This window comes from Anser cygnoides, chromosome 17, assembly GCF_040182565.1.
Source record: "Anser cygnoides isolate HZ-2024a breed goose chromosome 17, Taihu_goose_T2T_genome, whole genome shotgun sequence".
Taxonomy (NCBI): Eukaryota; Metazoa; Chordata; class Aves; order Anseriformes; family Anatidae; genus Anser; species Anser cygnoides.
In genome coordinates this window covers 11,222,272-11,237,730 of record NC_089889.1, presented here as the reverse complement: position 1 = coordinate 11,237,730, position 15,459 = coordinate 11,222,272, and the positions used below count along the sequence as shown (strand labels likewise).

At 43.8% G+C, this 15,459-nt stretch overlaps 1 protein-coding gene across 4 annotated transcripts in view; it reads left to right on the top strand.

Annotated features, from left to right (window-relative positions):
- The window catches only part of LIMK2 (LIM domain kinase 2), a 30,417-nt gene that overhangs the window by 1,034 nt on the left and 13,924 nt on the right, over positions 1–15,459 (top strand). Inside the window, exons 2-3 of one of the 4 annotated variants that reach the window (XM_066979107.1) lie at positions 1,356–1,455; positions 14,660–14,795. In XM_066979107.1, the coding sequence (XP_066835208.1) occupies positions 1,356–1,455; positions 14,660–14,795 (236 nt within the window). Of the gene's footprint in view, positions 1–1,355; positions 1,456–1,805; positions 1,847–9,662; positions 10,063–14,659; positions 14,796–15,459 lie in introns of those variants that run through there. The other 3 variants (XM_048063673.2, XM_066979108.1, XM_013173697.3) reach the window with 3 other exon arrangements.

Below are 15,459 nucleotides of genomic sequence, written 5' to 3'. Positions count from 1 at the left end.
ATTCTCTACATCTAAACCATGAAGCTGAAGAGCGACTATGGGCTAAAGAAATCATCCTCCCCATGAGCGAGAGGCACGCTTCCTAAGTGCTGAACTATTAATCTTCTGCATCTTCCTTGTCCAGCGTCACACAACTGACTGCTGCAGCAGAGTGATTTCTGGAGAGTGAGAGTTAGCTGGCTTGACTGGAGTAGCGATTTGATGTGGTAGGAGAAGAGCTGTCATATGTTTCGGGGTGAAGTTGCAGAAGGAAGCAGGCTGCATCTGACCGCATGCTGTTAGCAGGCGTAGAGCTTCACCCTGACGCGAGTTTTTGGTAATTGCCATTGACCTCAGAGAAAAACGTGTCCCCTTCAGTGAAGGAAGGGGCGATCGCCTGAGCAACTGCTGAGTTTTAACGTTCTTTAGAAACTGGAAGTCAGTGGTTAGTGGTTTTCCTTCTCTAAGCACGCTTTCCTTATGCAACTTAACTGCAAGTAAGCTTTTGGTAGCATGAAGAAACAGATCTGAGACGTGCCCGGATCCATGATGGGTTCTTTGCGCCATCCTGTGCCCACCCAGATCCTTGACTCTTACTTTGGATAGCATTTATCTGTGTGCCAAATGCGCTTTGTGCAAGGGTTTTCATGCTGTTTTTTCCTAGCTTGTATGTATCCTAGATGTCTCTGGGGCTTTATGGCAGTTCTCTCAGAAGATATTTTAACTTTCTGACTATTCACAACACTTTCGGAAGGGACAATAGGCCGGTAGTATCTACCCCTCTTCCCAAGTCTGGCTCTAGTGTGGCATTGCTTGTACAGCCTCTACAGGAATATCCATTCAAGTGTGTAATTCCTTCCTGGAAGTTGTTCTCTGACGAGTAAAGTTTGTCTTTCCTTTCTTTCTGTTCTGGGAAATCCAATTAATTATACAAGTGAGTGCAAATGTTAGGTGCTGAGTCAGTGGCAGAGGGGAAATGGTAACGTGGCTTTCTGGCGTAGCATGGTTCTCTGTAGGAACTGTCACACCGGGCCAATTTCTTCCTGAAATCTCTGTTCTAAAGAGCAGCAGAGCTGTAACCGAGCTGTTTTCTGTGAAAAGTAATATTGCTTTCCTCTGCAGAATATGAAGGAGCACGTGGTGATGTCAGGTCTGAGGAAAAAAAAAAAAAAGACCATATAGATGTTAGGGTTCAGTTTGGGAACTCTACTCTCTGGGGCTGAAAAATGCCTGGTATTGGCTTATCGCTGTGTGTGTGTGAAGCCTTTAAGGTCAAGCTATGTAATTTCAGGTTGTTATTTATCGGGGATGCAGCAATCCTTGAGTTTTCCTTGATGTGAAATGGTTGCTACATGTCACCTTATTTCTGCACACAGGTGAAGAAGTCTGGAGATGCCTAGGATGCGGGGACAGCATTGCTGCTGGTCAGCGCCTCTACAGGACTGTTAATGAAGCTTGGCATATCTCCTGTTTCCGGTAGGTAAAATTTTAGCCTTTTTAAACTCTCCTGGGATTGTTGAGCTGGCTCAAAACGTTAACAGGAGGTTAGTTTAGAGGCAGTGTCTTGCTATCACCTCTGTGTCTGACCTGTTCTGGAGCCTCCTGCAGAAAACGCACGCTGCAGGTCGCAGCCATGCTTCAGTGTCTGCAGCAGCCCTTTGGAACTGACCTTCAGTTCTAACAGTCGGCTGCTGCTGGCAAAGTATTGCCACGCTGACGTAAACACGTACGGGAACACAGATAAAGTACAAATGAAAGCTCTGATTTCCTGGCGGTAGCAGAAGCCATGGGTTGCGCATTTGTCTTCAGCTGCATTCCGGAGTAGTGCCTGGGCAATCTGGATGGCCTGCCGCTGCTTCCACATGTGGTAGGTGCAAGGGCGATAGCAGGGTGCTGGGGAAAAAAGCTGCTGATCTGGGGAAGGGAGCTCTTGCCTTCTGCTTCGTCTCCTTGTCTGACTGCTAAGCCATGCAAACTTGCCAGAAATGTTTTCGATAATGTTGGACACCTTTGTCAGCAAGGACAAAAAAGGCTCTCTGACATGCTCTGCATCATGGCAGCAGGAGTAATGCCTCCCTGTGGGTGTTTCATAAATACTCTGTCGAGTTTTTGTGCTCCAGAATCCCATTTCTGAAAGGGTTTATATTCTGGAGAGGGGTGGGGTACCTGCAGCTTCTCCTGGCTTCTGTGTAGGGGTACCTGTGGCTTGAATCTGGAGAGGCTGATGTTTTGGACCCTGTCAAAGCGTGGCTTTGGAGGAATGTTTGCTGTGCCAGCACAAGCATTTACTGTCCTTTTGTGGTTTCTTGTCGGTTTTGGTTGTTGTTGGTGGTTTGTTGTTTAATTTTAAAAAGACTGATGAAGTATCGTGGTTATTGGTGCATTTAAAAGAAAAAAAAAAGGCATATTTGGCTGCCAAAGCAGTACTAGCTCTGACTTGGAAAATGCAGTTAGTTAGAATGACTTGTTGATCACAGTTACTGTTTTAAATCACTGCAAATCCCCATCTCTTTGGTTTCTATTGGTTTGAGTATTCCTGTTCAGCTATGTTGAGTCAGCTTCCCTGAACCCTGTTTTTCTCTCCTCTCTTAACAAGCCAGTGTCCTGTTATTAAACTTCCCCAAATTCTCCCAGTTAGCCAAATTCAAATCTGTGTGTGCCAGCAAGTCTGTCTGTCTTGCTTTTTCTTTGACTGTTTCTGATGTAGGTCTTGATTTGTGAATGTCTGGGTGCTTCTCGTTGTGGAGGTGGGTTAACAGCTGAGCTGGAGGCAAATCGTGCCCTTAAGGAACCTTGCAGAGAATTGTAAAATGAAAGGTTTTTTTTCCCCTCTCTCTTCGTACAAGTGAAGATTCCAGGTTTTCTCCTGAGCTATGTAGTAACCTTCTGTGTTTGCTGATGCACTTTTCTTACACTCTGTGCTTTTGGCTACGTCCAACACCCAGCTAAGCTGCCATGCTGAGTGAACAATTGGAACCTGCACTAAAGGAAGCTGCCCTTCCCTTTTTCCTTGTTCCAGGCTAGGACTGTACATGAAAACAGATTCCCAGTTTGCACTCTGTTCTCCCTTCTCTTCTGTTATCCCCAAGCCATGCTGGGTTGCAGTCCTGTGCTTCATATCCCAAAGCCAAACTTTAAAAAGCCTCTAATGGTAGGAGCCTTTGGCAGCTGGTAGCTGTGAGTTCCGGCAGCTCTTGTGGAGTGTTTTTTACAGTCTTCCTGTGGATTAGCTGAGTCTCTGGCCTGGCACATAATTTCTCTAATGCTGATTGGCACTGCTCCAGGCTCGTTAGCTCTGTTTATTCTTGGTCAGGCTGGGCTGCTGATCATGCTTGGCACTGGCAGTAGCTGACGTACATGCGTGTCTCTGAGGATTTAAGTTTTTTGTCACTTCCCTCCTTCCTCCAACTGCATGTGCAGGAGCTTTGTCTCTGAAACCTGCGTTTACTCTGCTGTGGCTGGAGGTCTAAGCAAATCCCAGTTCGTGTAGCTTGGATATTTTAAATTGTTCCTTGGCTAGCTGATCCTTAGGCTTGGTGGGTTAGATCTGGCTGAGGACGTTTTTAGATGTTTCTGTCACAATATCTGTTGTGAATTAACTCTGAATGTACTTTTTTGCCTCTGAATTCTGTTGAGATAGCATTCACTTTCAAAGGTCATTGTTGTTTCACTGATACACAGTTCCACTGGATTTGGAACAAATATTGCACAAAAATTCAAACTCTTCACCTAGATAAGGAAAGAAAGTTGTCTTTTTCCTAGGTCTGGATCACTTTAACCTAAGGGGACTATTGGAAGAAGAATGTGTGGTTTTTTGTGCATGTTTGTTTGTTTTTAACCTAGACCATGCTGTTCTTACTGCTTTTGGTCCATTTTTTTCGTCTTACAAAGTAGATGATACTGCCTTAAATTATACCTTTGAATAAAGTATTGATACCCCCTTTGATGTACATTGTTTTGGTGGTGTTTTTTACCCCATAGATAGACAAACAATTAAAAACAATTCCCTCCTTTTTTTTTTTTTTAATACGAATATTGTGTATTTGAATCTGAGTAGGATGGGATGAGAAGACCTATGCGTAGCTGCATGGTTTTGTTATGGACACAGTATTTTTGAAAAGTGTAGTTTTGATCACTTGAAAACTGTTAATTCCATTGAAGCCTGTTGAATGCATTTAGGTGAAAAATGCTTTTGGATCCAGATGAAGAAAATTATTGGGAATGGCGGTAGGAATCCCTGCTGTAGCAAGCTTCGTAAGAACTTTTTAGGAAGGAAGACAGCTGGGGTTCAGTTCCTTCCTAACTGAAATAACAGAGGATGTATATTACTATGGCCTATTAAAAAAAAATAAAATCTAATTCAAGTAACCAAGTAACACAGGCTTGTTGCAGGAATCTCAAACAAAAGCCAAACCCACCACATTAGAGAAAAAACTGTCCAAAGTGTAACTTCAAAATACTCAAATTTACTGAAGGTAATGGATTACTAATGTTTTTACAGTCACAGATTTAAATATCCACTATTTAGTTTATACCCCAAACTAGTTAATTAAAAACAGAAAATCATCACGAATTTGAAGAATGGAAAAGTTCATCTTCCTTTTTATGGAAGACAAAAAAAAAAAGGGGGAAATTCTGTGTTGATACTTTTTTTTTTCATTAGTAGGTCTAAAGAATCAAGGGACTGAAGATGATGGTGACCATAAACTATTAATTCAGTTTAGACAAGAATTTCATTTTTGCTTAATATACCAGATTTTTATGTATATGCAACCCAGTTTGACCTGGAGAAAAATCCTGACGGCTTTATGAATTCTTTTTTTAAAATATATTATGAAATAGTTGATGCTAAGTTAATCATATAAACAGTTGATTAAAAAGTGTAAGCTTTTGATATCTAAGCATACATTAAATCTTTTCATGCTGATTAGGGGTTACAAGATTGTATTTAAGCAATGTTAAGTAGCAAGTTGACTTTCCAGTAAAACATACTGGCTACAATTAAATATAGTCTTGAAATATTTCAGAAACTACTTATACTTGTTAAAAAAAAGTCTGAAGTAATAAAACAAAATTTGTTTAAATCACAATAGAAGTTGCCTTGTTACTTAAATCAATTCATCTGACAGACTGTTTTGCATTCAAGTGCTTGCACTTTTTTTTTTGAACCTGTTACCCAACCATTTAAATTTCTGTTAACCTTTACTGCAGCTAGAAACTAAAATGCACAGTGTTGTAACCACCAGATGTCTGTTTGCTCCAAACGAACACTTTAAAAAGCAGACCGGTTTTGGCAGAGTGCAGAACAACTTCTGGCTCTGTCCCCTATGGGTATTGTGTAGTGAATTTGAAACAAGTTCTCCTTCTGCCCATTTCTCAGTAGTGGAACAAGGTTAAAAGTGGATTCTTCCCGGAATCCCTCGTTGCCTGCCCATTGTGTGGTCTGCAGCGTGACAAGTGTCCGCTGGGAAAACAGAACTGCATTCACTGTCCTGTGCGTTGAGGGGGTGCCCTGAGCTCCCGGCTGCGGAGGAGAAAGAGACCCACTATTAATTTGCCAATTCTAGTGATTTGATTTTCGTACAAAGACTTGATTTTCCTATACTGAATAGCATGTTTTGTGTGCTATAGAAACATTTTTTGCCCAGAAAACCTTAGTGAATCACCTTGATTCTTTTTACATTTGGGAATGTAAATGGGAATTTACAATGGGAATGCCCGGGAAGGCAAGCCTGGCAAACCTGCATTAGGAATTGTTTATGTATAGTTGAATATCTTATGAGGGTTGGAGGATAAACTAGATGACTTCCAAGGGGTATTTTGCAGATCTATTTTCTGTGGTTCTTAGGATATCTACTAAACTTCAACTTCCCTTTGCCAATTTGTAAGCAGCAATCACGTCACCTGTCAGTCTCTGCTAGACTGAAGCAGCCCTGGATCTAGGTTTTCCTCGTAGGCTATATTTTCTAGCCTTTGGTTCACCTCTGTTGGTTCAGATTGGTATAGGCCTTCATTTTCCAAGAGCTGCTTTTTCTCCATAGACAACTGGAAAAATAGATCTAGAGTGTCAGGATATGAAGCTACAAATGTTGACTGATGAAGATGTAAACAAAGGTGTTATTAAGATGCATCGGAAATGTGGAGATATTTGCTACTTTGACTCTTCCTTGAACTTTTCAGCTGTGAACGCAGGTTTGTACATGCACCAGCTGAATTTGAGAGAAGGGGAAATATGAGTAGTAATACAAGGTAGGTGAAATACAGTAAATGCAGGAATACAAGAATCTTTTCTTTTTCCAGGTCTTCTCTAGTTTCTGGCAGTTACAGAAAGCTAATTGGGCATCAGAGGTGAAAGCTCTTCCCCACTAATCCTGCAGATTCCTGGAAATGCCTCTTTGATGGTGTCTCCATGGGCATTGAAATTCAGCAGCTCACTATCTGATATAGGGAGAAATAGTTGCTAAGTGCCTGTTTGCACACAGATGGCCATAAAAGTTCAGGACTTAAAAATCCACAGGAACAGCAAAGTGCTCTGCAGGTGGACATGGTCACATTCCTCAGGCCAATCTATCAGCTACAGCACACAGATGACAACTGTTTGTACTTAAGGAGCTGGGCATTCCAGTCTGAATTTCTTAGTTAACTTGTGCACCTTGTCCTTTAGGGCATTGTTATCAGAGCATTCTTGTATCAATATAATTAGAATTACTCACACAGCCCAGTGTGTGCTGGGCTTTCCACATGAGTAAGATAGGATCCTTCCCCTGAAAAGTTTAGCAGACTGCACAGTCAAACGTAGCAAGTTAGAAAGCAAGTGAAGGTGCAGTGGTGTAAGTGCCAGTCTTAAGTCATCTGCGAGGTGTTTACAGATCAGAAGTCACTGCTTCTAAAAATATGTATAAGCAATGAAGTTTCAGTAGGCTGCATTACTTTAGTTTGCTTCTCAGCCTATACGAATTCAGTAGGTCTGCAGGCAGATGAGTATGCTGGAGATGAAAGCGCTCTCTCCATCCTAATGTGCTTAGTGACGTTGGATACTAAGGTGGCATCGGTCCTGCCTCTGTTTAGAAGTAAGGTGCTATAACAAAGATGAGTTTCACTTCGCTGGTCGTTTTAGTTTACTCAAGAGCTGCCTGCAAGAGCTTTCACTCAGAGGTACATGCATACCAAAACAGTATTTGTTTCAGTACCTGATGTCAGGAGCTTGACTCTGTCTTTCAACACCAGTGAAGCATATGTTAGGTGTAAGTGCCTTGGAAATACAATGAGGTGTTGGGATTGTATTGAAGGATTTGGAATGCCTCCAAACTGCACCCATGCTGAAACAAAGACTTGCTGCAGCCTTCTGAGGCATCAAGCAGATGCCTTTCCCCAGCTTATACCAGTCCCACACACATACTGAAGTGCCTGCCTGTGCCAGGATAAATTTGTATATCTTAGGGCTGGTAGATATGCTGAGCAATGCATCTGTCTGTAGCCATGCTATTCTGTCAATGCATCTGTCTGTGGACAGCACAAACCGTGATAAATAGGGTGTCTAGATGTGCAACCTAACCCCTACTGTCTAAAGATCATAATGACTTGAATATCACAACAGCTATGATGCGTTTCTGTGGGGATAAAATTGTAAAATCTATGACGTTTTGCAATTCAATTTGCAATAAATTTCATGTTAAGTCTTTGTTGAAGTTTTCACTTGTCCCCTTCATTTGCCAGTTAAAATGTTCAGGCTTTTGTCTCTGGCAAAAATGACTATGCAATTCCAAACCATAGTAAGTAAAGCAAACCCCTGTGGTGGCTGCGTGTTTGTAGTGGAGGTGCTGTCAGCAGTTTCAGGAGAGAAATATGGATATCTCTGACTTCGGCTCATGCTCCCTTGCATTTTGGCTCTCAGAGATGCTATCAGTAAAATTACACAGAAAAGGTCTGCCCCCCCCATCCCCCCCACCTGTTCATCAGCATTTCTGAAGTACACTCATTCTGGCAGGAATTCAGGTCTAGAATGAATGAATAGATTAACACCTTTTCTAGAGCCCTTTTATCAGGGCTATTATGTTTTCAAATAGGTCATATAGACAAAAAAAAAAAAAAAAGGCAAGAAGTAACCAGAACTCTGTAGGAAAAGGTAAGTTACTGCCTGCTGCTGGGGCTTGCTGCAAAAGTAAAATCATTTTGATAAGATGTTTCCTGTTTAAATAGACATTTGGACTATGTGTCCTTTGGCTTTAAGGAAGTCTCAAGCAAAATCCCTTCCCAGTTGCTTGGCTGTCTGGGTGGTTTTTATTACTTTGAAGTTGGGCTTTATCTGCTGGCTTCGTTCACAGACTAGCTGGCTGTTTATCACATCTGTGGATCAAAACTTCAAAGGTTTTGTCTGAAAAGTTGGGATTTATGAGGTCACGTGGAATCCCCCTTGGAGGGAATTCAGCCCATGGTAGCAGTTCTGTGGGGAAAAGCTTTTGTCTGTAGGTGATACTGGGCAGGGGAGAGGCTCTGCGATGCACCAGAGGTATGTGTGTGTTGTGGGGTGGTGCTGATAACCAAGGGAGCGCTGGATTTTGAGCATTGGCCCATTTTCAGCATGCAACATATAGAGAATGTGGGAGACCAGAGTGCATTCCTAGACACAGACTCACCGTGTTGCTGCTTCCAGTAGAGCTGTGTGAAATATTAGAAGGAATTAGACCCGTGCTGGAATTGACAATCATGTTGGGCTCTGCTGCACTAGGCTTCACTGTGCTTTTACAGCCAGGCTTAGAAGCTGCATTGAATGGGAGAAAAGGAGGAAAATGATAATTATTTTTTTCATAAAGGTGGGGGGGCAGGGAGAAGCTGCCTGGTTTTCTGCTTACTTCAATAGCAAGCAGCAGCTGTCAAATCTGTAGCCAAGACTGCCTCGTCTCAGCCCCAAGCATCCCTTGAACAATATGCCAACAGAATGAGCTTCTCCAGTAAAAGCACATTTGAGTACTCTTGCCTCTGGAACATAGCATGATTTTCAGGCTGTGTTCAGGCATGCCAGGCTTTGCTGACTGTACAAAAATGGGAGGCTCAGTGCAGCAGCATATGTTTGCTGCATCGCTCGGTGTCTTGCAAACAGTTTTAGCTGGTTTGGCCACTAGAGATCATGCTTGGCTTCAGAGCAAGCAAAGTGATACAGCTACATGTGCTGCGAGCAGGAGAGAGTACTCATCTGTACTGTTTTATACAATTCTCAGCTTCCTTTCAGGAGGTACAGATTCAGTTAAATGACTGAATGGTCTCTGTGTTAAAAGTGTGGGAAAGAAAGTTATTTTTCCTTGGATGGAGCACACTAGGAAGTTACCTCCTGCAAGAAGATGACCAAATATATTGAAGGTACTGTTAAGGTAGTATACCCCAGCTCACTGTGAAGGATTTGGGAAAGTATGTAGTAAACGTTAATTTGAAGTGTTTGGAGACGTGGCTAGCTGTCTTCATCAGACTCAGCCTTCCTTGATTTGTCCATCAGAATGTACCACTGCTGCAAAGAGCAGTTTTACACTCATGCATTTGGCAAAAGCTACTATCTTTCAGCAGTTACTAATGCAAACCCCCTTTGGATCAAAGCTCCACCCCTAGTGAAGAAGTAGAGCTTATTCAGGCTCTGTAGCCACACGCTGTCCTCCTGCAATGGCTCCTCCTCCCCTCCCACCCTTGGGTGGAACCAGAGAAGGGAAAACTTGACAATAGTTAGCAAGCAACAGAGCTTGCAAGAACTATTGCAGCAGCATGTCCAACTAGCCAGGTTAGCAGTTATTCTAGCCTTCCCAAGGGTGCCGCTGCTGCTGAGCGCAGGAGAGGATGGTCATAGCCATGGGAGCCAGGAAAAATCTGAAAAGGAATGAGCAGACGAGAGAGCTGGCATTCCTTGGGCAGCTTGAAAGAGAGGTGAGGTATCTGAATCAGCGCAAGATGAAATGAGCACTGGCTGCTGCCATGTTGGCAGAACAGAGCTGTTTGCAGGCAGTTGGACAAGTTTGTGGCTGAGCCGGTTTATCCTGTACTGAAGATGGGAAGTTACTTGTCTGCCCCTGCTTACTTCGCTCCCAAGGATCCCTTTCGGTAAGTTTTGCACAGGATTAGCCGTGGATCTTCAAGCTGTCATTTTGCTCCTGTAATGCTATCCTAAGCAGTTAGCGTGTGTGAGGTGTGAAGTCAGGTCTGGTGCTTGTGTGCAGGAAGCAGCTGGCCTCAAAGCGGGGACCTGTCTCGCTTTGAGGAGGAGATTCTTATTACCAGCCTCCCTGGTGAAGGCTCTCAGGTACAAGGGAATGGTACCTGTGTTGCAAGGCAGTGTCTGCGTGTCCTGGGGCGAGCAGACTCCCTTTCAGAGCGACACTATGCGCTGCTTTGCCCCGTGCCCCTGTGCTTTGCTCCACAGCCAGAGGAATGAGATTGCCATGGCTGCTGCTGCTTGCGTCTCTTCCAATGCTGCTTGTGCACAGTACAGGCTGAGGGAGTGCCACATGCTGCTGTAGAGTTCGAGAAGGTGATGTAATCTGCAACGAGGCAGTGCGTAATCTTGTTTAAGAAAGAAATCAAGTACTTTGCAGGTAACTAGGGGCTAGCAGCATGCTTCACTTATGTGGAAAGGATTCTTGTCCCGTGATATTTTGGTTTGCATTAACAAACATTCTTGGCTCAGTCAAACAAGTAAGGCTTGAGAAAGGTGATAGCTAGAGAGTAAGGCTTTGATTGCATTGCATCTCCATGGTGCAAACTGTTAGTGGGGCTAAGCACAGCCAGGATTGTGACTGATGCTGATGTGCTGATAAGGTGAATGTATGGGGAAAGGCAAGGCTGGCAGTTTCATTGTCTCTGTGCTATCCCCTCTGCTTGTATTTGCTCATTATTGTTGATCCTGTTCCTACAAACACTGTTGTACTGATTTAGGGGTAGTGGGCCTTTTGTTAAAACAATCTATGATAGGAGTAAATACTGCTGTGCAACTGCGAAGCTTCATTAGGCAACCTTCTGAAAAAGCACCCACTTTCAGAAGGAAAGGGAGCAGCCTTTCATTATCTGTAATACATGCAGGGCATCATGCTAAGCCATAGATGCACCTTTACTAGGTGGTGTGGAGGTGGTTTTGCATAGTCAGAGTTGAAATACTGCATGGTCTAGTACTTAGTCTGTGTTTTCTAGCATCTGTTCTTGCTTGGCAAACATCTCTTACGTAGCTAGTGCACACGATTCTGCTAGGCCTGGGTGAGAAGCCTCTGGGTTAGCTGCAGGCTGGGATTATGCTTTATTCTGCAGTCTTCTGTCTGCATGACTGTCCTCTTCCCTCTCTGCCTGTAGAATTGGAACCGCAGCTCTTTCAAGCCTGTCTAGCGTTAACTGATCTAGCCTGACAGTGTGTGGGGGGTGGATTTTATTAATGAGCCCTTCTCAAAGGGATCAGCTCTTCATTGCCAGGGAAGTCTTTGCTTCCATGAGGGTATTGGCTTTCATTTAGATGTAAAAGAGATGCCACATGGATTGAATCTCCATCTTGATGAAAACCAGGCTGGTTACCTGTTGTGACCTGATCTTCCTACTACCTGCGAAACCAAGCAGCCATCAAGCACCAATTTGTGAACTCTTTCTGTGTTACGGAGCATCATACAGAGCAGGGCTGAACACTGCGCTCCAGATGCTGCCTGGGGTTCCTGGAGGATGACTATGGAAGGCAGATTAATTTATTCTTGATTACCAAGGATGGGAAGTGAAGACTCATAGTGTATGGGACTGTATAATCAGAATAGAGCTCTGCAGATCTGAAAATGGTGGCTGGGTTGCAAGAGGAAACGCATTAAGTATAGCTGTTAGCAGTCCTCCAAGAGATTTGATTACCATGCTTCATTACTTTGTAATAAGAATACCAAATCATTTAGGACAAGATTAGCCATTCCTAATCTAAAAGAAGAGGAGGAAATCTTCCTTTCTTTTGGTGGTGGTGACTGGCAAAGATTAGCTTGCTTAATACCTCTAGAAGTAATTGTATTCCTGTTTCAGCTGATGTGAACTCCAGCAATGGTAGTGCAGTGATGCCACATGCTCCACTGAGGAGGAAAAAGGAAGGAGTATTAACGCTTGTGTCTTCCGTGATAAAAATCTGACATCTCTCTTCAATGAGAGTCTTGTGGAACTAGCACGTGATGCTTTTATCATTTGGGCAAAGACACTGAAACAGTTGAAACAGTTCTTGTAACTATACCTGTGTGCTGTCAGTTCTCAACACCTGACAAATCTAAAGCCTTTTCTAAGTGACAGTGTTTAACAAAGTAGCCAGTTAGACCCATTACTGGCATCTAGCCTCTCTGGGGCTGGTTGCTTTGTTCCTGTTGCCTCACTGCCCAGGGTGGGGTTCTGAGCCTTGAGCTGCAAACTTGTCCTGCCCAGATTTGTTTAATTGCATAGCAAAGAACTGACTGCTTGTTGGCTCCACCCCTCACCTTCATTTCACTGAGGGTGTGTTGCAAATTAGATACCATTGCTTGTTTCCGGATGGAAGCAACGTAATCAAAGTGCTGTAAGGCTGGAATTGATGAAGAAGTAGGGGAAAGGCAATGGGAGGACAAGTGTACGTGATCCTTTGGAACCTGTCTAAAACAAACTGCAGTTGTATTGCTTTTGAGGAAACATTAGATTTTCTTACGGAGAAAAGGGAATTGAAGTTGGAGAGGGGTGAGGAAGGGAAGGTATTGTGCTTAAAAACAAATAAATAAAATAACCCACCTGCTTGGAGAGAACTTAGTCAGAAAGCCAGGTCTTGAAGTCCTGGTAGAGCAGTCCCCAGACTCCAGTATTGCTATCTGCATCCCAAGTGCAGGTCTGGTCACAGCTCCCTGTTTGAAGATGTAATCGCTCATGGAGCAAGCACTGGTACAGGCATGCACGCAGAAGTTGGATAAGTTTGAGGGATCCGATTTGCCCATGCTGAGCCAGATGTTCCTGCCACAGGGTGATAGAAATCTTTGCTGTTAGTCTCCACTTGCTCTTTTCTCCCTCCCACTCACCTACTTGATCATTCAGCGTGGGGTATTTACTGCAAATGAAAGCCAAAGACTAGTGGTTGAAGGCAAAATGCATTGCAATGCCCTCCAGGTCTCTTGCATACCATGAGCAGGGTGTAACCCTGACAGTGCCCCAAGGCTGAGGCTATAATAATGCACGTACCTGGTATCATGATGTTCACTTACTGCTCCCCCTGCTCAGGCAAAATTGGCAGGGCCTGTTGCACGTGCTGGAGTTCTTTCCCGTCACAGGGAGGGGGAAGGACAGGACTGGGAGCTGCTCAGCTGGGAGAACAAACAGTCTAAAGTAGAAGGAGCAGCTTTCCTGAGGGTAGGGTATGGCATTAAATACTTCATGAGGTGTGTTTTCCCCTAACACCATAGGCTACTTACAAGCAGCTTCATCTTGTTTGGCAGTCTCTTGAGATGTTGGAGAACGTCTCTATATTGGAGCACAACCAGCTTCTCATATCACTATGCTTGTTACAAGCTGGTGGAGTTTACAAGGAATGTCTTTGGCACAAATAAGCTTTTAGAAAGCTTGTGAAAGGTGAGACCAGTAGCAGCCCTCTTAGAAATGAAGCATGTAAGAAGTGTTCCTCTACTGCCACTGGCTGACTTAAGTGCATTTGGTGCTGTGGAGAGAGGCATGCTGCCCGGAGGGCACAGTTCCACCTAAAAACTCCCTGCCACCAGTGCAATGAGTTGCCCTCCAATGTAGTAACTGAGCCAATTGTTGGTGTAGGGGCAGAAGAAACTCCTATCTTTGGGAAAGCACTGTGCTGACAAAGACATTGATCTTGGAGGTGTTCCTTTGAACCAGTTAATGGTTACTAACCTGCCTTAAGTGCTGCACTCAGAAATGGCCAACACCAGACTAATTTTTCTTGTAAAGTCTGAGAACATGCTGCCCAGGGCTAATGGAATAATCTCCAATGATGCAACGGCTGAGGGAATGTAGTCCTGTCTGTGCCTTATCTCTCCGTTAAGTCACACCTCTGTGCTGCAGAATTTAAACTCCCTTGCCCAGTATGTCCTGCTGAGGCAGGATTATTTGGTGTTCAGGAAGCCTGAAGATCTGGGTTCTGCTTGTGATTTGCAGAAATGATATCTGCAACAGAATTGCTGCATCTCTTTCCTTGTTTGGGGGCTTGGTTTGTTTCCTTTTTGTAGATAAAGGATGAATAATCGCTTCTCGAAAAGGGAGCTGCTGTTGATGTCTGAGAGGCAGGTGCTCTGGTGCAAGAAGGTTTGATACTGTAGAAACACTGACTAGGCAGAAATGTAGCAGAGCCATCTTAGTGCTGGGCGAGCCTGCAACTGGAAACCTGCATACTCCCAGGAAGAGGGAGAAAGGAGTAAAATTTATATGGCGTAATTTGTAAACCAGCTGATGTGTTTTAAGAAGTGGATGGGATTTGTTTGAAACTTTGAAAGTTCATCTTTGCCCTTGAATTGGTTGGTACCACCCCTCCTTACAAACCTTGGTGCTAATCTTCAGTTGAAAATGCATTGCCAAGTGGTCGGATTTAGCATGTCAGTGACCAGAACAGCCAGCAGTGAGCTGCTGCTGAATGTGTTTTCTCCATGTAGGAGAGAACATTTTCCATTGAATTTTGACTTGTTGCTAACAGGAACCTTGTTCTTTTGTTTCCTTCAAGGTGCTCTGAATGTCAGGATCCCCTCACGAACTGGTACTATGAGAAAGATGGGAAACTGTACTGCCACAAAGACTACTGGGGGAAGTTTGGGGAATCTTGCCATGGCTGCTCTCTGCTGATGACTGGTCCTGTGATGGTAAGGACTCTGACATACCTGTCTCCAACTCCTTGTGCTTGGTTGGGAGTTGTCCTAGCTATTCAAATATCAAACTGAAAGTAACAGTCTCCTTGCTACTCAGCTTTTGTGTCACAGGTAAACAAAGAGGTTTGTATGTGCATTGTCTAGATGAAGATTCATTTTGAAGAGGAGTAACTCTTAAAGGAGGGTGCTGTGAGGATGTGAAGCTTATCAACAAAGAGAGCAAGGTGCTGAAATGCACAGATACAAGAAATAGAAGGGTGATTAATGGGACACTTGTTCAGTTTCTGTAACACAGTGCTTTGGTGTCTCCATGGGGAGGTTTTCCACTGCCCTGCAGTGGAAACCTCTCAGCTTGGGATAAGCAACGGGTTGTGGCTTTGGGGAAGGTTGCCATCCAGGTGCCACCTGGGGTATTGCCAGAGTGGTTTTCTGGCCAATGGTATCCTTAAATGGTGTTAGTCCCATTTGGTTTGAAACACTGAACTCTGTCTGGACAATATGGGGCTCACCTAAATGTTCCACTCCTTGCCACAGCCTTGCAAATATTTAACCTTTAAAACTGTCAAGAATGAAACATGGCCATCATTTTCTAGGGCCTAAATAAAAGCAGTATGGTACTCAGTACCAAGACCATTTCTCATTGTCTGCCTGAATCTTT